This window comes from Euleptes europaea, chromosome 19 (assembly GCF_029931775.1).
Source record: "Euleptes europaea isolate rEulEur1 chromosome 19, rEulEur1.hap1, whole genome shotgun sequence".
Classification (NCBI taxonomy): domain Eukaryota; kingdom Metazoa; phylum Chordata; class Lepidosauria; order Squamata; family Sphaerodactylidae; genus Euleptes; species Euleptes europaea.
The window spans coordinates 24,928,419-24,949,861 of NC_079330.1; the positions used below are offsets into that span (position 1 = coordinate 24,928,419).

Sequence of the window (21,443 nt, forward strand, 5' to 3'; positions counted from 1 at the left end):
CAAAGCCCGCTTTGGGTGCCCCCTCCCAAAAAGGCCCACTCTTTCTTGCCCCCTCCAGCAAAGGCTGAGCTGCAGTTTCTCTACTGGAGGGTATTGCCCCACAAGGAGCCTTCTTAAGAGACCAGGCCAAACTCTTTGAGGTTATGGCCATGCTCGCCTGCCTGGTGCCCCACAACTCCCGTTCGTTGGACAGAGAGCGCTCCCCACCCCCTCTGCGCCCAGCATCCCCCAAACCCTCCCCCCCACGGCATGCACAAGAGTCGAGGAGGAGGCTCAGTCCATTTTGGTGGCAGCCTTCTTGCTCTCCCTGGCCTCTCGCACGATCTTCGCCAGGGACAGCAGGATGGGGACAGCCATCGGGAGGAAGAGGGGGATGTAGATGGCAAACTTCTGGTCGTCGGGGAAATACAGGAGGTGCAGGAGCGACGGGTCGAAAAAGGCCCGCTCGGAGGACATGATGGCCTCTTTGCTGGCCTGGAAGGCAGACTCCAGGCGGCCCACGCCCAGGTCCAGCAGCGCCTTCTGGGCCGACTCCACCGCACAAAACACCTGGGCGGAAGGGAAGAGGCGCAGGCCGGGTGAGAAAGCAGGGAAAAGAAGAAGAGTTGGTTTTTAGATCCTGACTTTCTCTACCACTTAAGGAAGAATCAAACTGGCTTATAATCACCTTCCCCTCCCCACAATAGACACCCTGTGAGGTAGGTGGGGCTGAGAGAGTGTGAGTAGCCCAAGGTCACCCAGCTGGCTTCATGTGTAGGAGTGGGGAAATAAATCCAGTTCACCAGATTAGCCTCTGCCGCTCATGTGGAGGAGTGGGGAATCAAACCCGGTTCTCCAGAAAACTGCATTTTGATCCCTTCCCTTCCCCACCCCACAACAGACAACCTGTGAGGTAGGTGGGGCTTGAGGCAGCAGGTGGAGACCAGGGATCTTTCTTCCAACCTTGTTTTATCTTTATATCGCTCTGTGAGGTCAGCTAGATGGAGAGGGGATGGCTGAGTCATGGTTACCTGGTAAGGGCTACAGCTGTATGAAGAATTGAACCCAGTTCTCCCACACATCCCATAGATGGTTCTTTTGGTCAGCATCCTGGCCTGTTCCTTGTGAATAATAATGATGCTCATTCCCCACCAATTTACTGTTTTCTGAAAAATGATTATTGGAGGTCTAGGATGTCGGTACAGATTTTTCAACTTTTAAATATATTTATATCATTTTTCTAGTTTCTAGAAAAAGAAATTTCTTGGCAGAGCTTTCCCTCCTAAGCCCGTAATGACACATGATTAATATTTTGCATTGATAACATCCTAATAAAATTAAAACACTATTTTTTGGGGGGGAGGTATATCACTCTTTAGCCTAAGTATACCCTTTCCCTCCCCCCCTGAAAAATTCCTTTCCCCACAGCTACTGTGTGACTGCGGGGAAAACTAGTCAGGACAGGGGAACCCATACCGGGTTCACAGAAATGTTGTGTAGTTCGGCCCTCGTTGTTCTCAAAACAGCTTCCAAAAATGGCCTCCAAGTCATACCTTTCTTTCTTGACATCCTGCAATGCCCGCCACACCTGCCTTCCTGGAAGCTGATCTTTGCAACAGAAGAGCAAGATGCCTGCTTTTTCCAGGCTCGGGACAAGAGGATAAAAGGCCAAGTTTCTTGTGAAGCTGCATTTCTGAGCTACAGTATCATGGATATGCCAAAGACAGAGCGGCCTGGGAAGGTCCCTCTGCTATCAGCAGACTCCTGCCTTCCTGTTTTGTTCCCCTTAGCCGGTCCAACATCCATTTGAGGTCTCCCAAGGTAAAAAGATTGCCCCCTTTTTAGCCCTGGCCCAGCCTAATCATCAGAACATTTATCTATAATCCCTCACACCCCTTTTCACTGAAGGGTCTGACGGTCCTGACTTTAAAAGAATCCTCGGTCCTGACTTTAAAAGAATCCTCGGGGATCCCCCACAAGAGGTGTTTCTCTTCCCTTGATCACAGAAGGAGTTGCTGCAGAGGATATATTTTCAGGGTGGCCTCTAAACCCCTCATTCCCCAGGGCTGCTAGCACTCCCCCCCCCTTCTCTTAGGTCAGCAGTGTTCAAACAACTACTGGGTGTGTTAAGTGCCATCAAGTCACTTCTGACTCATGATGACCCTATGAATCAATGTCTTGCAAAACTGAGGGCCATGGCTTCCTTGATGGAGTCGATCCATCTCACGTTGGGTCTTCCTCTTTTCCTGCTGCCTTCCACTTTTCCTTGCTTTATTGTCTTTTCCAGTGACTCTTATCTTCTCACAATGTGACCAAAGTATAATAGCCTCAGTGTAGTCGTTTTAGCTTCTAGGGAGAGTTCAGGCTTGATTTGATCTAGAACCCACCGATTTGTTTTTTGGGGGCAGTCCACAGTATCCGTAACACTCTTCCAACAGCACTCTTCCATAGTGCATGTAGCTGGACGGATTTCAGTTTGAAAGACCACCAGACGAGAGTATTTTTTAAAAACCAGAAAGGCAATCCACCCCTAAAGCTAGGACGAGATAACGGTATCAAAGAAAAGCAGCAGTCAAAAGGAGAGGGGGAAATTCCAGCTTCCAAGAGCAAAAATCTGCCTTTGAAAGACTTGTGTGATCCCAAGAGGGCTAGACTCTCATGCCTGTCAGTTTAGGATCTGCACAATGGTAAATCTGATTTCCTGTAGTCAGGTGTTCAGCTTTCCTTTGAAACTAAAATGATGTTGAAGGTGGGAAAATGGGATTCTTGCCCTACGTTTTCAATACAGAATTAAGAGTCGAGTGGTCAGACTTTGTTACCACCCCATGGACAAGGCATTCAAATAAGGGGAGGGGGTTTAATTATCAAGCATGCCAAGATCATGTCCATTTTGACTAAACAAAGACTGGCAATTAATAGGAGCCCCCAACACATGAAGCTGCCTTACACTGAAGTAGACCCATCAAGATCAGTCTTGTCTACTCAAACTGGCAGCTGCTCTCCAGGGTCTCAGGCAGAGGTCTTTCCCATCACCTTCTGCCAGGTCCTTTTAACTAGAGATGCCAGGGATTGAGCATGGGACCTTCTGCATGCCAAGCAGATGCTCTACCACTAAGCCACAGCCCCTTCCTATTTCCTAGGACTCCAGAAGTCCACTCCAGAAGTCCAGCAGGCTTCATGTGGAGGAGTGGGGAAACAAACCCAGTTTACCAGATTAGAGTCCACCACTTAACCGCTACACCCTGTTGGCTTGGCCTCAGGCACAGAAGGAGCAGCAAAGGAATTAATGGCCCAGGTGATCTGATCTAGCGGTTGAGAGAGGGACAAAAGCACCAGAGGGAAGAAGAAGAGTTGGGTTTTATATGCCGACTTTCTCTACCACTTAAGGGAGAATCAAACCGGCCTACAATCACCTTCCCTTCCCCTCCTCACAACAGGTAGGTGAGGCTGAGAGAGCTCTGAGAGCTGTGACTAGCCCAAGGTCACCCAACTGGCTTCATGTGGAGGAGCAGGGAAACAAATCCAGTTCGTGAGATTAGCGTCTGCCACTCATGTGGAGGAGTCGAGAATCAAACCCGGTTCTCCAGATCAGAGTCCACTGCTCTTAACCACTACACCATGCTGGAAGCAAGCCAGAGAGGAGGAAGTTGAAAAGCAGTAGAGAAGAGCGCACCAGTGTGTGGAAGCCGCACAACAGGATCTCGGTGCCCTGCGAGAGGACCCCGGCGTGCGTTTTTCTGCCTCCCTCTGCCCCTCCTCTTACCTGCGATGCCACGTCGTCCTGGATCACAATGTTGCTAATCTTCTCCAGCAGCTGGGCCAGTGAGGTCAAGGTGGTGGCCACCGTGGCCACGTTCTCGACGGTGCGGGCCCACAGGAGGCGATCCAGCTCCCAAGTAGAGAGGCCCTCATTCCCAAAGCTTTCCAGCACGGCCCCCTCTGGAAGTGGAACCGGCAGGATCCCGAATAGCAACCTGAGGAGAGGGGACGGGCAAACAAGAGGACAGCCTGGCATTGGAGCTGGGAAGCACGTGGCCGGGTGGAGGAGGCCGCCCAGCAGGTGTGGCAGGAACCGTTGCTCCAGATGCTTTGGCTCTGGGTGGGATAGGGGTGTAATACTCTACGTGAGGCTGACCTGCATGAATGGAGGATTCTCTTTTGTTGGACTAAGGAAGAGTGTGCAAACATTTGAATTGCACAGAGCTTTATTTGTAAAAATGTACGTGCTGCCTCGCCAGAAACCTGCTTGAGGCTGCTCGCAAAGTAAAAAAGACACAACCATAAAATCATAAAAACCAATATTAAAATTAGCAATAGTAAAACAAGCCTAGGAGCCCCGTGGCGCAGAGAGTTAAGCTGCAGTACTGCAGTCAAAAGCTCTGCCCACAACCTGAGTTTGATCCCGACGGAAGTCGGTTTCAGGTAGCCGGCTCAAGGTTGACTCAGCCTTCCATCCTTCTGAGGTCCGTAAAATGAGTACCCAGCTTGCTGGGGGTAAAGGGAAGATGACTGGGGAAGGCACTGGCAAACCACCCCACAAACAAAGTCTGCCTTGGAAATGTCGGGATGTGACGTCACCCCATGGGTCAGGAATGACCTGGTGCTTGCACAGGGGACCTTTATCTTTAAAACAAGCCTGCCAGAAGCACAGAAGATGTCTAAAAACCACCTTCAGCAGCCTAAAACAGTATCCATTTAACAGCCCTCAGGCTGGAAGAAGAGTTGGTTTTTATATGCTGACATTCTCTACCACTTAAGGGAGAATCAAACCGGCTTACAATCGCCTTCCCTTCCCCTCCCCACGCTGTGAGGTAGGTGGGGCTGAGAGAGTGTGACTAGCCCAAGGTCACCCAGCTGGCTTCATGTGTAGGACTGGGGAAACCAACCCAGTTCACCAGATTAGCGTCCACCGCTCATGTGTAGGAGTGGGGAATCAAACCCGGTTCTCCAGATTAGATTTCTCCACTCCAAACCACCGTTCTTAACCACTACACCACACTGGCTCTCTGGGAAGCACTGAAAAAACTGGGACAATCTGGGATGTATTGAAAAAACTCTTACGAATTTTTCTTTATGACAAAATGTGTGGTTTTTATTTTAATCTTCTTTCCCCTCCTACCTCTCAGGTGCCAAAAACTAAGATAATGTGCTAAGGTAGCTTAGGGTGCAGCAGTTTACCTCTCATGTATCCAGTGTATCTGCAGTTTTGCTTGTAAAAATCGAAGGCATTTAAATGCCATAAATATGATAATTAGTATCATTTGATATGCTTAACTAAATTATAAAAAGTGCATTTTATGTTGTTAAAGTTGTAAAGCATGTTTAGGTTTGATAGGAAAGTAAGTACTGCATACATTTTAATTTCTCCCCCAAATGTCTGTGTGTGTGTCCCCACCTAGGAAACACAAGGGGAAAAACCTTTCATTGTGGGTTTAATATTTTTGGAAGCTCTACCCATAAACAGGAATACAGAGATCACAGTCTCCTCCCTATTGTTGACCCCCAGTAACTGTACTTTGGAGGTATACTGTCTTTGACTATGGAGGTTCCAGTCGGTCATTATGGTTAACAGCCTTTGATGGACCTCTCAGGTACATGCTTGTCTCATCACCTCTTGAAGAAGAGTTGATTTTTATATGCCGACTTTCTCTACCACTTAAGGCAGAATCAAACCAGCCTACAATCGCCTTCCCCTCCCCACAGCAGACACCCTGTGAGGTAAGTGGGGCTGAGAGAGCTCTAACAGAGCTGTAACTTGCCCAAGGTCACCCAGCTGGCTTCATGTGGAGGAATGGGGAAACAAATCCAGTTCACCAGATTAGCCTCCGCCGCTCATGTGGAGGAGTGGGGACTCAAACCTGGTTCTTTGGATCAGAGTCCACTGCTCTTAACCACTACACCACGCCGGCTCTCTTGGAGCAATCTATCCTAGCAGCCATTACTATATCCTGTAATTACACACATGTGAAGAGGTACTTTCAGGGTAGAAGGAACCCACTTTTAATACCAGCTGGCAAAGAGCCACTGTCATAGAAGGCACCGAGGAGAAGACCGTTTAACTCCTGACATCTGTAGCCAGCGCCTGAGAAAAAATATATTTTTGAGCCAGGAATTTATTTAGACAATTTCTATGCTGAAACTCCAAAGAACCTGAAACGCCAGAAAGCATCCCCGCACCTCATAGAAGTGAAAACGTTCCCTAGCCACCAACCTCTAGCAAGGGGCATCAGCCACGGTTACCAGGACCCAGCCGCAAAGCACTTACCGTAGCTGGGCCAGAAACACCTCCATCACCTGAACCATGTCAACGTCTACCCTCCTCGGGAAGGAAGTCTCACTGGCTGCCTCAGGCTCAACATTGTACACCTGGCGAGAGGAAGAGCAAGGCAGCATCTCAGGACCAAGCGGTCACATTCATAGGCCAAGGGGAGAAGAAGAGTTGGTTTTTATATGCCGACTTTCTCTACCACTTAAGGAAGATTCAAACCGGCTTACAATCACCTGCCCTTCCCCTCCCCACAACAGACACCCTGTGAGGTAGGTGGGGCTGAGAGATTGTGACTAGCCCAAGGTCACCCAGCTGGCTTCGTGTGCCGGAGTGGGGAAACAAATCCAGTTCACCAGATTAGCCTCCGCCACTCATGTGGAGGAGTGGGGAATCGAACCCGGTTCTCCAGATCAGAGTCCACCGCTGCAAACCACCTTAACCACTACACCACGCCAGCTCTTGAGGGAACTTGGGATGTGTGAAGTCCTGGGGGCAGCTGGAAGGAGTTGTTCCCCTTGGCTGCTTTCTCAGAAAGAGTGGGGAGAATCTGGAAAAGCCTTAGACACCTTCCATCTGTCACACTGATCCCCGCTGCTCTCAGCAGGCAGGGGCAGAGGGAAAGAGGTTGCGTACTCCTCATACAAAGCAGACCGCCACTGCAGCATGCAGCAAGGCCAGCCAGTGGCTGTCTGTCCTTCCATGGGATTGCCAACTCTTATTCTCGCAGGGCTTCTGGACTTGTAACAGACAGTCAAAGCCATACCTAAGTTGGGTGGGCAATGATGGGGAAAGCTCTACCCATTACCCTGGTGTCCACTATGCTGCTTCCAAAGGCCCAGGCACCCAGCTAGAACAAGAGTGTTGGCAACCTCACTCGTACAACATGCTTTCAGAATGGCATTCTTGGTGCTGTTCCATAATGCACACCCGGGTCTTTGCACATTAATGGAATTTAGAAGGAGAGAAGGATCCTCCTCATCTTCCTTGTTATTCACCTACACTGCTTTTGGGGGGGGGGCTTCCCCACTATCCACAGGTCTCCAGGTACTGATGAAGAAAAAGAGTTGGTTTTTATATGCCGACTTTCTCTATTTAAGGAACAATCAAACCAGCTTACAATCACCTTCCCTTCCCCTCCCCACAACAGACACCCTGTGAGGTAGGTGGAGCTGAGAGAGTGTGACTTGCCCAAGGTCAGCTGGCTTCCTGTGTAGGAGTGGGGAAACAAATCCAGTTCACCAGATTAGCCTCCACCACTCATGTGGAAGTGTGGGGGAATCAAATCTGGTTCTCCAGATCAGACTCCACTGCTCCAAACCACCACTCTTAACTACTACATATATATACATACATGTATGTGGATGGATGGATAGATGGATAGATGGTTTGGGACCAACATACCAGAAGGACCACCTAATCCCTTATGAACCTGCCTGACCATTACGGTCATCTTTGGAGGTCCTGCTTTGGGTGCCCCCACCTTCTAAGATAAAGTAGGTGGCAACCCAGGAGAGGGCCTTCTTGGTCATGGCGCCAAAGCTCAGGAATTCTCTTCCCAGGGAGATTTGTCTGTTCCCTTCTGTTGCTGTTTTCCACCAACGGGGGAAGACTTCTATGTTTCATTTGGCATTCCTTCAGTGATCCCTCCTTCCTAACCAATGTTTGTGTTTTGTATGCAGTTTAATGCTGTTTTTAAAGCCTTTAAAAATTGATTATGTATGTTTTGGAGGGGTTTATTTTAATGGTTTTATAATGTAATTTTATTGTGTATGTTCAAATTGTTAGCCACCTTGGCGGCCCTTGTAAGGACAGAAAGGCAAGATATAAATTTTGTAAATAATAACAACTTGCTGGACGCAGTAACATACTGTATGTGCATCTGCCAAGATGGTAGTGTAGAGACAACAGAACATGTGATATTTGATTGCAGGATTTACAATCAAATTCGGCAAGAATTGACATTACTCATTTTGGCTGGCCTTCCAACAAAACAAAGATCCATCCAACTAATGAAAATACTTTCAGATAGGAATAATGAGTTAACTTATAAAGTCGCCAACTATGCAAGGGGATGTATTAAGCCCAGAGGTACTTAGTCTAATTCTGATAAGGGAGGCGGAAAATATTGTTGAATGGGTTTTAATAAGCAAATATTAATTTTATTGTAAACTTTTTTTCCAATTAGTGTTTTATGGAAATATATATTGCTATATTTTATCTTTTTAATCAGTCTTTTTAGTATATCTGCTTTGCTCGTCAATGACTGTAATAAATTGAATTGAATTGCTTGGTGCAGCAGCCTGCCGGTGCAGATTCCAGTCTTGCCAGTTAAAGCGGTTCCTTTTGATTGGGGAAAAATCTTGCGGAACGCAAACCCCTTCCTCCCAAGAAGCTACTCTCCAATGGATTGTTCTTTGCTGCCTCTAGAGCAGCGTTTCTCAATTAGGATTCCGCGAGAAATCGCTAGGGGTTCCGAGAGAAATAATGATGAATGGCTAATCATATGTAATCATATGTAGGGGTTCCCTGAGACATGAATATTACTTCAAGGGTTCCGCAAGGGTAAAAAGGTTGAGAAACGCTGCTCTAAGCATAGGTCTTGACACAGCACAAAGGCCCTCGACCGGTATGTGGGAAGAGCCCTCGGTAACCCCAGCCCTCCCCCCTTACCATGATCCCACCCCAGCGTGGGCTGTGGAAAGCATTGGTTGGCACGGCAGTGCCGTCCTTGTCCTGGATGTAGAGAGGCGCGTGTGAACGCTCCGGCACATACAGCAGGAAGTTGAGCACAGGGTAGAGCGAGGCAGCACTGGAACCTTGCACAGAGAAAGAGAAGGATGCGCCCCGTCAGCAGCCAGGAGACACCCAACCCGGTCCAAAAGCAGGTCAGATCTGAGACAGAAAGGGAAGGAGGCCTTCTGGCTGCCCTGACACAGCCAAATACCAACATGGCAGAGCTCCCAGGCCAGCCCACTAAGGATTTCTCTGTCCATGGCTATGGGCCATCCATGGGTTGCCAGTGCTGCCCAGGAAACAACCAGCTCTGAGGCAGAGTACATGTTGGAAGGCCCAACCTCAGTGCCTAGTACTTCCAGGGGAAAGGAGGCTGCTCAAGGGGGTGCCGACCTCCCCCAGCAGTTGTACTGTGGCTCACTGGTGGCAGCCATAACTCCCCAGCTCAGCACTTTGCCTGGCATAAGAACATAAGAAAGGCCACGCTGGATCAGACCAATGTCCAGCAGTCCATTCACGCAGTGGCCAACCAGGTGCCTCTAGGAAGCCCACAAACAAGACGACTGCAGCAGCACCATCCTGCCTGTGTTCCACAGCACCTAATATAATAAGCATGCTCTTCTGATCCTGGAGAGAATACGTATGCATCATGACTACTATCCATTTTTACTAGCAGCCATGAATAGCCCTCTCCTTCATTAACATGTCCAGTCCCCTCTTAAAGCCTTCCAAGACCAATAAGCCAAGCTACAGCCTCTGGCATCATTCTCTGGGCACAGGGCTGGTTACAAAGAACCTTTCTCAAAGACCTCCAAAAGCAACCCGCAGAAGGCACAGTAACACAGCTAACGAAGGTGACCGTGTATACAGGAAGTCTACCCTCAGGGAGGGAAGAAGTTACCAGATGACTCAAGTAAGCAAGCCAAACCACACAGGATTTCTTTCCTAGGTTGATAGCCGGCATGCTTGGGGGAGGGAGAGGCAATACATTCCCAACCTTAGATACAGTGACCAGTCAGAGCCTGGCCATGGGCAAAGCGCAACTGCCAAGTCACTCCGAGTCCCTTCCTTTAGCATAGTTTTGACTCAACCGGCATGTTCTGTGGGAGAAAAGCAGACAGCCAGAGGGCCAGCTGAGGAAGAGAGGAGAGAATGTCGAGAGGGGCTTACCTAGCCTGGCTTCCACGGGGTTAATGACGTGGGGCAGGCTGTGTGCACCGAGTATGTAGCTGGAGGAAGGTGCATCAAAGCGGGGCGTGACCCCCAGCGCTGCATAGTAGAGGATCTGGGGACAAGGAAGGAAAGCAAGCACATTTGGTAGAGAACAACAGTCCCTGCTGCCCCCCCACACACCAAGGACCCCCACCGCTCCCAACACCTAGTGCTCACTTGCGAGTCCACGGAGATCTCTGCCACTGATCTCAGTTTGCCCAGGAGGGGCTCCACGTAGCGGCGGATGGCTCCCTCGATATCCCAGTGGACGTCATGGGCTTTGGGATCTGGATTCAGCAAGCTGAAGGTGATCTCGTACCCTGCAAGGGGAGGAAGCAGCAACTCGTTTCTCCTGTTCCTGCTGAAGGGCGGGGGGACGATGAGGCCCCTGGGTCATGCTGCCAACCCCTCCCTGTGTCCAATGGGTTCAGCACCGGCTCAGCATGCAAAACGTCCCAGGTTCAGCCCCCAGGATCTCCAGAAGCTGAGACATTCCACCCAGGAACTGGGTGACATTCCGGATCAAGGCAGGGCAGACAACCCTGGGCTGGGGAACCGGGGTGACCCAGGTCAGGAGCCTCCGCAGGGATTGCCAGTAGGGCTGCCAACTCCAGGTTGGGAAATACCTGAAGATTTGGGGGTGGAGCCTGAGGAGGGCGGGGTTTGGGGAGGGGCTTCAATGGGGTGTAATGCCAGTGAGTCCACCTTCCATTTTCTTCAGGGGACCTGATCTCTGTCACCTGGAGATCAGTTGTAACAGATATCTGAAGAAGTGAGCAGTGGTTCACGAAAGCGCACATCCTGCCAGAAATTTACTCCTGCTCTTTTCTACTGCTAGTGACAGACTAACACGGCTACCCGTCGTGATCTATATTATATAAGGAAGAGGCAAAACTGAGGTGGGGTTTGGACCCAGACTAAACATTTTTTCCATCAGTGGGACAAAATTATCTTCCCTCTCTTCTCCCACAACCACCCTCTGATCTGCACAAAATGGTTCTCCTGTGGTGGGACAAGAGGCCCCGATGAATGACACAAGGGCGAAATTGGTGGAAAAGTGGAAACTGGTGGAAATCGCCAATTTGGTCTGCATCCAGCCTTGGGGATATTCACATAGAACAGACAGCTCCGGAAATTCAGTGTCCTCCAGGCTTAAAATACCAGTGAATGTCAGGGTCTGTCCACCAGGACTATTAAACCAGGAGAATGTTGGGGAGCAAATCTGGGCCATGGCTGGGAGGGAAGCTGGAAGCGGGGAGCCCCCAAAGCTGCAGCAGCCACCCAATCCCAAGATTTTGAGCTTGGCAGCCCCGCAACATGAGGTCCGCTCCTTCTCCTGAGGAGCCATCTTAACCCCTACCTAAGCTGGATTTGAAGGGCCGTTTCCACTCAGTCCCTGGCTGGAGGATGGGCATGCGGTCAGAGAGGGCCCCGGTGATGGACTCCGCCGAGAAGGACATGACCCGGGTCACCTGCTGTATTTGTGCACTCACGGCTACCAGGGGGTCTGCCGCGCCTCGCGGGGCCCGAATTACGGCACTGCGATGCTTGCCGATGTACATAGTCGTCTCCTGCAGGAAAAAAATGATTATTAGATGCACCACAATTTTGCAGTCAGCCCAACTCATGCATGCTTGATTGACAGAGTAGCACCTGTGTGACTTCCAACATTTACTTTTTAAATGTGCATTGGAATGAGAGGAATGAGAGGAGAAGGAGGAGGAGGAGAAGAAGAAGAGTTGGTTTTTATATGCTGACTTTCTCTGCCACTTAAGGGAGAATCAAACCGGCTTACAAGCACCTTCCCTTCCCCTCCCCACAACAGGCACCCTGTAAGGAGGCTGAGAGAGAGTGACTTGCCCAAGGTCACCCAGCCGGCTTCATGTGTAGGAGTGGGGGAAACGAATCCACCAGATTAGCCTGCGCCACTCATGTGGAGGAGTGGGGAATCAAATCCGGTTCTCCAGATCAGATTCCACCGCTCCAAACCACCATTCTTAACCACTACACCACAAATACATATGCATTGGACTGATTGCATGCAACACATGCAGGAAACATGCGGGGAGGGGAGCTTTGCCCTATCTTCTAAGTGCAACAAAATATCCTGATCCCCAAAAGCACCACCTGCAGGCCACATGCCAGACACAATCCCCACATCCAGAACGCTTCCCAGGATAAGGAGGGGTTGCAATTTGCTTTCTCATAAAATGGACAAAGCTCTGCAATCATTTCCCAGCTGCAATAGCTGCCCCATGGCGCAGAGCGGTAAGCTGCAGAACTGCAGTCAGAGCTCTGCTCACGACCTGAGTTCGATCCCGATGGAAGTCGGTTTCAGGTAGCCGCCTCAAGGTGGACTCAGCCTTCCATCCTTCTGAGGTCGGTAAAATGAGTGCCCAGCTTGCTGGGGGTAAAGTGCAGACGACTGGGGAAGGCACTGGCAAACCACCCCATAAACACAGTCTGCCTAGTAAACGTTGTGATGTGACGTCACCCCACAGGTCAGTAATGGCCCGGTGCTTGCACACCTTTAAGGTAAAGGTCCTCTGTGCAAGCACAGGGTCATTCCTGACCCATGGGGTGACGTCACATCCCGACGTTTTCTAGGCAGTCTTTGTTTTACGGGATGGTTTGCCAGTGCCTTCCCCAGTCATCTTCCCTTTACCCCCAGCAAGCTAGGTACTCATTTGACCAACCTTGGAAGGATGAAAGGCTGAGTCAACCTTGAGCCAGCTACCTGAAACCAACTTCCATTGGGATCGAACTCAGGTCGTGAGCAGAGCTTGGACTGCAGTACTGCAGCTTACTACTCTGCGCCACAGGCTCCTACCTTTACCTTTAGAGTACTTAAAGATCACATGAGGAGCAAAGATCCACCCTCCCTCCAGACAGCTCACAAGCAAGACATGGAGCTAGCAACCCCTCCCTTGCTGGTTGCACCCCCCCCCCCACATACTTTCTCCGAACATGGAGGTTCTACTTAGCTATCTGAGCTAACAGTTGTGAATGGACAAGCACATAGATTTCTCTTCCGAGCTGCCCCCCCTCAGAGTCACTTTCTGGCTGTACCCAATAGCGCAAATGGCTGACTACAGATTGTATTTCCCACTGTTAAAGGCAGGCTGGGTGGTGGTGGTGAGGGTGGCATACCTGTGGCAAAAGATGAGAACTTGGGGGTATCACATAGATGGTGAGTGAACCTGCTGGGGTCTCTTGCGCTGGCAGCACCACGTCGCCTGGCCAGAAAAGAAGGAAGTCCCGAGCGTCACTAGGAATGCCCACCTAGCTTTTGGGGGCCCTCTTGAAAAGACTCCCCTCCCATTTTCAGGATCCCTTCAGCACGCACACACCCTGCTGTTACAGGCTTTGACATATTAAAGCAAATGAACTATGGAATTAATGTTGTACATATGCAGAAATATTCAATATAAAAGCAAAATATACAGCAGGGGTTTTAATTTCCTTTTAAAAGGAAAAGAAAGCCTGGATATTCTTGCCAAAGGCTTATGTTTCTGAATTATTCTGTCAAATATTTCAGTGTCAGTGCAGATTTGCTCGATGCACTTTCCCCCTTTTTTCCTGACCTTCCCCAGCCTTTTCAATAGAGAAGAGCAAAGCCTTTGCAGCACTTTTAATATTTTTTAAGCTACAGAGCAGCATGTTTGCCGCACTTCCTGCCCTTCCAATGTCTTCAAGTGCAGAAATGCTCTCCATTCCAAGGGTATTCAATGCTGACTAAGATGTAATGATGTAATGTAAACAATATATTGTATTTTATTATTTAAACATGAAAATAAGATGCTAGAAATTAATCAATGGATTCAACCTCAACGTATTTTTCTGGAGATGAGAATGATGATAAAATTGATCATATAGAGTATAACAAAAATCAAAACTGACTGTTTAAGAAATAGTATGCTTAGCCTAGAGGAAGTGGATGTCCATATACGGCCATCTAAAGTAGAGCAACTGAGCATGTGCAGTAACGTTCCTAAAACAGTGCACCAGCGCTGTTACTCCAATGCATGGAGATTTTTCAAGGCAGCCCCTTTTAAAGGTGATTGAAACAGTATAAATACAGGCAGGGAAAGGGCTAGAATTCAGACCTCTCTCAGAGGGTCTCAGAAGATGGTGTTGGTATGTATGGCTTTACAAATATATTATTCTAGAGTGTGAATTCGATACTTTGAACTAAATCAGACTTCTTTAACTGTTATATTTTAAGTGTTGGATTTTAAAACTGAATAGTATGTAGAACTTGCTTGCTTTACTGTATACATTGTTACTAAATATACAATGTTACTGAATATATATACACACATATATACACAATTACATTGGAGCACATCAATAAAAAGACTTACTTTTTAAGTGAGTAAAGTAGTTGATTTCTGCTTAGTAAGTGACTAACTGAATAAGATAACATACCACTTCTCAGGAAGGGGTCAATTCTAAGAGCATAGTCACTCAAAAGGCACTGACCCGCTTCACTGCCACCCTACATAGTGGCCAGTCTCCCAGCTACCACATAGGGTCTTCCTTCCCCACGGCTCAGAAATTCTCTCTGACACTATCCCACCACCAAGATGCTGGCATCAAGCGCAAGGGAAGCACAGCCAATACAGCAGTGCCAACCTCTTCCTTTTCCACGGCAGCTGGAAAGAGGAGAGAGAAGTGTTCCACAAAGAAGCGAGAAAAGCTAAACTCCAAAGCCAGAATGAACTTGGGTACAGTCCTGCATTATATCTCTGACAGTGGCCAGCCTGATACTTCTGAAGTTCAAGCTGCACGTGAACAGTTTCAGAAGCCGTTTGGCTAATAGAAGAAGAGCTGGTTTTTATATGCCAAGTTTCTCTACCACTTAAAGAAGAATCAAACCGGCTTACAATCCCCTTCCCTTCCCCTCCCCATGACAGACACCCTGTGAGGTGGGTGGGGCTGAGAGAGTGTGACTAGCCCAAGGTCACCCACCTGGCTTCACGGGGAGGAGTAGGGAAACAAATCCAGTTGACCAGATTAGCCTCCACCGCTCACGTAGAGGAGAGGGGAATCAAACCCAGTTCTCCAGATCAGAGTCCGCAGCTCCAAACCACCACTCTTAACCACTACACCACGCTGCATTTTCTGGCAATTTTTTTAAATTGCCTGAACTTATGTATTTTTTTTAGCTACCATTGCTTGCTGCATTGAATCCTTCACAGTGGACAAAAAAATTCTTAACTGAATAAACAAAATAACGGAAGGTGTTTCCTATCACCTGGATTCAACATCCAGAAGTCTATATTGTGCTTCTAATCATGGAGCACTATGATCTATGTGTGTCTAGTGTAGCCGGACGGCCTGGTCAGAGAGAATACGACCATTGTCACCCTCCCTCTCCCATAGACCTCCCCTGGCATGCCTGGCAGAGTATTTACCTTGACCAGAGGCCTGGGACAGGGCCTGCTCTTCCTGAGGAGTGGCACGCCGATAGGAGATCTGATAGTGGGCCGTCACGCTGGTCTTCGCTGGAATGGGGGCAGGAATGAGACAGCAGATGAGGTGGTCTTCCATCAAACCCTGAACCACCATTAGCAATACCACCCCCATCCTATACACGTGTCATAGTCAACATCCCACTGGCATGAAATTCACCTTGTCCCTTAAAATGAAGAAGAGCCCTTTCCATTCAATAATCCCCTTTCTCCAAAGGAGACCCACAGAGGCAGCCCAGGGGCACAAAGAGCTGCTCATCCCTGAATGATGGTAACCTCGGGTCGCAACTTGCAAGCGCGAATCAGGACCTCACATCCCACTTGAACACATGAAGCTGCCTTCTACTGAATCAGACCCTTGGTCCATCAAAGTCAGTATTGTCTACTCAGAATGGCAGGAGCTCTCCAGGGTCTCAGGCTGAGGTCTTTCACATCACCTACTTGCCCAGTCCCTTTAACTGGAGATGCCGGGGATTGAACCTGGGACCTTCTGCATGCCAAGCAGATGCTCTACCACCGAACCATGACCTCTCTCCTAAAAGGTTAAGAACACATCAACACATGAAGCTGCCTTCTACTGAATCAGACCCTTGGTCCATCAAAGTCAGTACTGTCTACTCAGACCGGCAGCGGCTCTCCAGGGTCTCAGGCAGGGGTCTTTCACATCACCCGCTTGCCTAGTCCCTTTAACTGGAGATGCTGGGGATTGAACCAGGGACCTTCCGCATGCCAAGCAGATGCTCTACCACTGAGCCACGGCCATTCCCCTTATCAGAGAAGACTTCCATCGTGCCTCAAACACCCCTTTGAACAAGTGTCAGTTCTCACGTTCACAAATGTACACAGGCATCAAGTGCTCGGTAACCAAGAGAGGTGTGCATTGCGAGAAGGCACATGGCAGCCCCCCCCCAACTTACGGTTTAAGGGAGTCTCTGCCTTCTGACTCTGTCGGAAGGGGAGCTTCCTCTCCTGGTCCCCTGGCAGAGCCCCTCTGGCAAACACAACCGAGATTGGCACAGTCAGCTGGAACTGAATCAGAATCCACAAAGTTAGTGGCACCCCCCAGTCACTGAGCCCCACACCCAGATGCCCCCCACCAGGGCACTCGCATCCCACAGCAAGGCTGCTCTTCCTGCCACAAGCACCGAGTAGGTGGGACCCCAGGCTGCCCATGTGCTGCCATGCGTCCTCCCCACCACCACCGCTAACAGGCTGCCAGAGGGAGGCTTTGCTGTGACCCCCCGCCCCGCCCCGAGGGAAGAGGCAAAGACTTGCTCTAACCATTAGGGTGTCCAGGTTGGCGATCTCGGAGTAAGGCAGCGAGGCCCGGTTGGTCTCTGTTGTTTTCCACCAGAGGGGCAGCCCCACCACAACAGCAATGGTGGCAAAGGAGAGGGCGGCGTATTTCCCTCTGGCCTTCTCTAGACACACGAAGGAAGGAAGGAAGGAAAGGGAGACTGTCACAGCATCACAGCATACACCAGAAGGGCCTGCTAGAGTATACCTTCTCAGCCAACAGCTCTCCCACCGCCAATGTCTGAGCCCAATATTTAATTCAGTGGTAGACTGCATCTGAACATGGAGGCATCGTGACTTCCAAGTCCTGTGGCAGTCAATACTATATACTAATAACGTGTGTGTGCCGTCGAGTCACAGATGACTGATGGTGACCCCTAGGGTCTTCAAGGCAAAAGACATTCAGAGGTAGTTTGCCATTGCCTGCCTCCATGTCCCGACCCTGGTATTCCTTGGAGGTCTCCCATCCAAATACTAACCAGGGCCAACCCTGCTTAGATTCTGAGATCTGATGAGATTAGGCTAGGCTGGGCCATCCAGGTCAGGGCATACTGATAACATACAGCGTGTGAAAACAATCTGTCAATTTCATCTGGCGACACTGGAGGTCTACTATAGGGCATCAGAAGTTTAATCAAAGCCCTAACAAATTATAAAATATGCAGCATTGTGCAGAACTTAAAAATAAAGTATCCATAGACCAATGTACGGCATCTCAGCCATTGCTTCAAAAGTCAGCTGCATTAAACTGATATTCAATTTTTGTTATTGCTGCTGCTGCTACTCCCACAGCAATACCCCCTCCACGTGGTTTGCCTGCCTATACATATTATCTAACAACCCCTCGTCTCTGTAGAGCTTTTTGCTTGGCTAGATTGAATGCTAACCCTTCTATGGTAATGCAGGGCAGAATTCTGAATATATCATACTCAGACAGGATCTGCCCTTGCTCTTCTGGCTCTATTGACTCATTAGCCCATGCCCTTTTGGAATGCCGCTTTTACGAGGAACTTCGATCGCACTATATTTCCCCCCTTTTAATATACAAATCCAATGCCTCTGTGACTGACATAATGCCTTTTTTACTAAGTGATAGGGACCCCAAGGCTACATTGTCAGTGGCAAGATTTGTTTCAGTCCTTATATCCCTCCAACATTAGATATATGCTGCTCAAGATCAATTGATCAAGGAGCTTCTAAGGGATAAAAGGTAAAGGCTACTCCCACAGCAATCAATGTGACCTTTCTCGTGAGGAGACCAGGCTTAGGGGCTGCCTTCCAACACAAGCCAAAAGTACCAGGAAAGACTGACATTTTAGGAATTTCAGATTCATAAGGGACCAGGTTTGTGGACTGTACTAAATTATCTGGATCCAAAGTAGATCCCAAAGAGCCCTAAAAGGCTTCTCTCCAACTGAGTGAGCAACCACGTGACAAATGACATTTTGGCCATATTTTGGCAAAGATCCCAACCTCACAGATATACTGATGGGCTGAGGTTTAAGGGAGTCCGGGAAAAGGATCTTGGAGAGCTAGATGAAAATGTCAACTCAGTGTGCAACAGCAGTGAAAAAGGCAAGGCTCGTGGGGATTATTAGGAAAGAGGTTGAAAATAAAACGTCTGAAGTTATAATGCCCTTAAATAGACCTATGGTGTGGCCTCATTTGGAATACCATGTCCCATTCTGGTCACCCTATCTCAAAAAGGGTATTGTGGAGCAGGAAAGGGTCACCAAAGTGACCAATCAGTTTGTAGCACCTTCCCTACAAAAAAGCCCAGAGACTGGGGCTTTTTGGATAAAGGGGGGGGGACTACAGTTGGAGAAGACCCAACAAGAGATGGATTGACTCAATAAAGGAAGCCACAGCCTTCAATTTGCAAGATCTGAGCAAGGCTGTCAAAGATAGGACATTTTGGAGGACTTTCATTCATAGGGTGGCCATGAGTTGGAAGCGACCTGACAGCACTTAACGCGCACACACAGTTGGAGAGGCAGTTTTTGTTTGTTTTGTTTTTGTTTTTTTGCCATCAAGTCACAGCTGACATGGGAAGAGACGTACAAAGGTGGTTTGCCATCGTCTGCTTCTGCATAGTGACCCTTGTGTTCCTTGGTGATCTCCCATCCAAAACCAGGACCGACACTACTTCGCTTCCCAGATCTGACAAGATCAGGCTAGTCTAGAGTTTTGGTCAAATGCATGAAGATTAAAGGTAAAGGTCCCCTGCTCAAGCACCGGGTCATTCTTGACCCATGGGATGACGTCACATCCCGACATTTACTAGGCAGACTTTGTTTGCGGGGTGGTTTGCCAGTGCCTTCCCCAGTCATCTTCCCTTTACCCCCAGCAAGTTGGGTACTCCTTTTACTGACCTCGGAAGGATGGAAGGCTGAGTCAACATTGAGCCGGCTAAGGTTAAATAAGACCAGCATGTTCAGAGGCAGTCTACATCTGGAGTAGGGTTGTCAAGTTCCTCTTTGCCACCGGCGGGAGGTTTTTGGGGCAGAACCTGAGGAGGGAGGGGTTTGGGGAGGGACTTCAATGTCATAGAGTCCAATTGCCAAAGCGGCCATTTTCTCCAGGGGAACTGATCTCTATCAGCTGGGGATCAGTTGGAATAGCAGGAAATCTCCAGCTAGTACCTGGAGGTTGGCAACCCTATCTGGAGTGCAGTTGCTGGGGGACCATCAACAGGAGGAGGCTTTGGCCTCTGTGTTCCAGCATCTGGGCATCTTGCTGGGCAGGGCATGACTAGATGGAACCACCTTGCTGGGCAGGGCACGACTAGATGACCCGGCAGCATGGCAATTATTATGCTCACAAAATTCAAAGGCAGTAGGACAGCCAGATCCCTGAAGAGGCAAAGTGCTCCATAGAGACTATTGGCGAAAACGCACGGGATATTTATCCAAATTCAAGATATGACAGCCATCAACATTCAGGGCATATCTGATTGTAATACAGACAGAGAGGCGGCAGTATAGTAACAGTTTCACCCAGTTCTTGTTATGGTTTACTGTAGCCCTCCGTGAATTGGCCATTTATTCATGGAAGGTTTTGCATTGGATTTGTCACTCTATAGATGCACATTTTCCCCATCTGAATTCTCAAAACTTTGCATGGCGGCTCATTGTTGAGTTTTGAGAATATGGATGGGGGGAAAGTGCATCTAAAGCACTGGTTCCCAACCAGGGGTCCATGGACCCCCAGGGGTCTGCGAGAACTAAATTAAGTTCCGCGAAACAAAGTTATAAACCCATAATAAATTAATATTTTCAATTAAACGTTCTCTATTATAAAATATATATATTCAAATATAATTCTAAGTTTAATGTTTAACTAATAGTTTATTTAACTAAAAGTTTATTTTCAAATTCCCGGAATTTTTATTTTGAACCTTGGGATCCCTGCACCGAACAAAAAAGTCCTAGTGGTCCCTGGTCAAAAAAAGGTTGGGAACCAAAGAGTGGTAAATCCAAGGCAAAACCTTCCATGAATAAATGGCCTGGATACCCTGCCCAGCAACAAGCTATTCCCTTGCTGTCCTAATGCATTTCAATACATTTACAGAAAAGAAAAGAGATTGTTACAAATTGCAAAATCAGTGGATCTTCCATAGTCAGGGAAGTCTATCTTGCTGTCTCAAAATGTACTTATTTTTCCCAGCCAAATTCTCAAAACTCAACAATAAGCCCCCATGCACAGTTTTGAGAATTTGGATGGGGGAATATGTGCATCCAGGGAGCGGCAAATCCAAGGCAAAACCTCCCGTGCGTTTTCGTCCTTGATCGCCCATTCGGATTGAACCAGGAACCGGAATTCAATCCGAAACCCGTCGGTCCCAACCGAATTCGCTCCGGAGCAGGAGCCGGAACCCCTGGGTCCTTGCCCTGGCGGGGAGAGGGTCGGGCTTCTTGTTTCCCACCCCGCTCCCGGGACCCGGATGGAGCTCCGCTCTCCGTTCGCACCTGCCAAATCCATGGCGCCGGCGGAGGCCGCCATCTTTTCCCCTGGCGACGAGCGTCTTCAAAGGGCGGAGTCTCCGGGCGTCATGAGCCAAGCCAATCAAGCGCCACAGAGGTGAGCGGCAGTGACCATGCCCAATCGCGCCGCTCACCGGTGGCTGACAGGGCGGGGCTTAGCCGATGGATGAGGATAAAGAGTAGCGCAGGCGATCGAGGGCGTGCTCATGCGCAGTGGGGCTTTTCAAGTGCACTGTTCATTGGCGGAGCTGCCCAGAACCCTCCTGGCAGCTATTATTTGGGAGGGGCCGTGGCTCAGTGGTAGAGCATCTGATTGGCATGCAGAAGGTCCCAGGTTCGATCCCCAGTATCTCCAGTTAAAGGGACCGGGCAAATAGGTGATGTGAAAGACCCCTGCCTGAGACCCATGGAGAGGGGCAGTGGCTCAGTGGTAGAGCATCTGCTTGGCAACAGGAGGTCCTAGGTTCGATCCCCGGCATCTCCAGTTAAAGGGTCCAG

General features: G+C 49.1%; 1 protein-coding gene across 1 annotated transcript; it reads right to left on the reverse strand.

Annotated features, from left to right (window-relative positions):
- Positions 1-254: 254 nt before the first annotated feature.
- Positions 255-20,977, reverse strand: PIGS (phosphatidylinositol glycan anchor biosynthesis class S). The gene is made up of 12 exons (XM_056865188.1): positions 20,931-20,977; positions 16,948-17,087; positions 16,584-16,695; positions 15,610-15,699; positions 13,343-13,428; positions 11,553-11,763; positions 10,370-10,512; positions 10,151-10,265; positions 8,918-9,063; positions 6,245-6,345; positions 3,743-3,953; positions 255-549 (listed from the first exon to the last, which is right to left on the reverse strand). Exons 1-12 carry the CDS (start codon positions 20,962-20,964, stop codon positions 274-276), a joined length of 1,665 nt encoding a protein of 554 aa, XP_056721166.1. The 5' UTR covers positions 20,965-20,977; the 3' UTR covers positions 255-273.
- Positions 20,978-21,443: the final 466 nt, after the last annotated feature.

Excerpts from the sequence above, each read along its gene's own strand:
- PIGS (XM_056865188.1), bottom strand. The coding sequence starts at position 20,964 with ATGGCGGCCTCCGCCGGCGCCATGGATTTGGCAG. Across the intron at positions 10,513-11,552 it reads GCCCTTCAAATCCAGCTTAG|GGTACGAGATCACCTTCAGC; the intron begins GTAGGGGTTAAG and ends CTCCCCTTGCAG. Across the intron at positions 550-3,742 it reads AGGACGACGTGGCATCGCAG|GTGTTTTGTGCGGTGGAGTC; the intron begins GTAAGAGGAGGG and ends CCTTCCGCCCAG.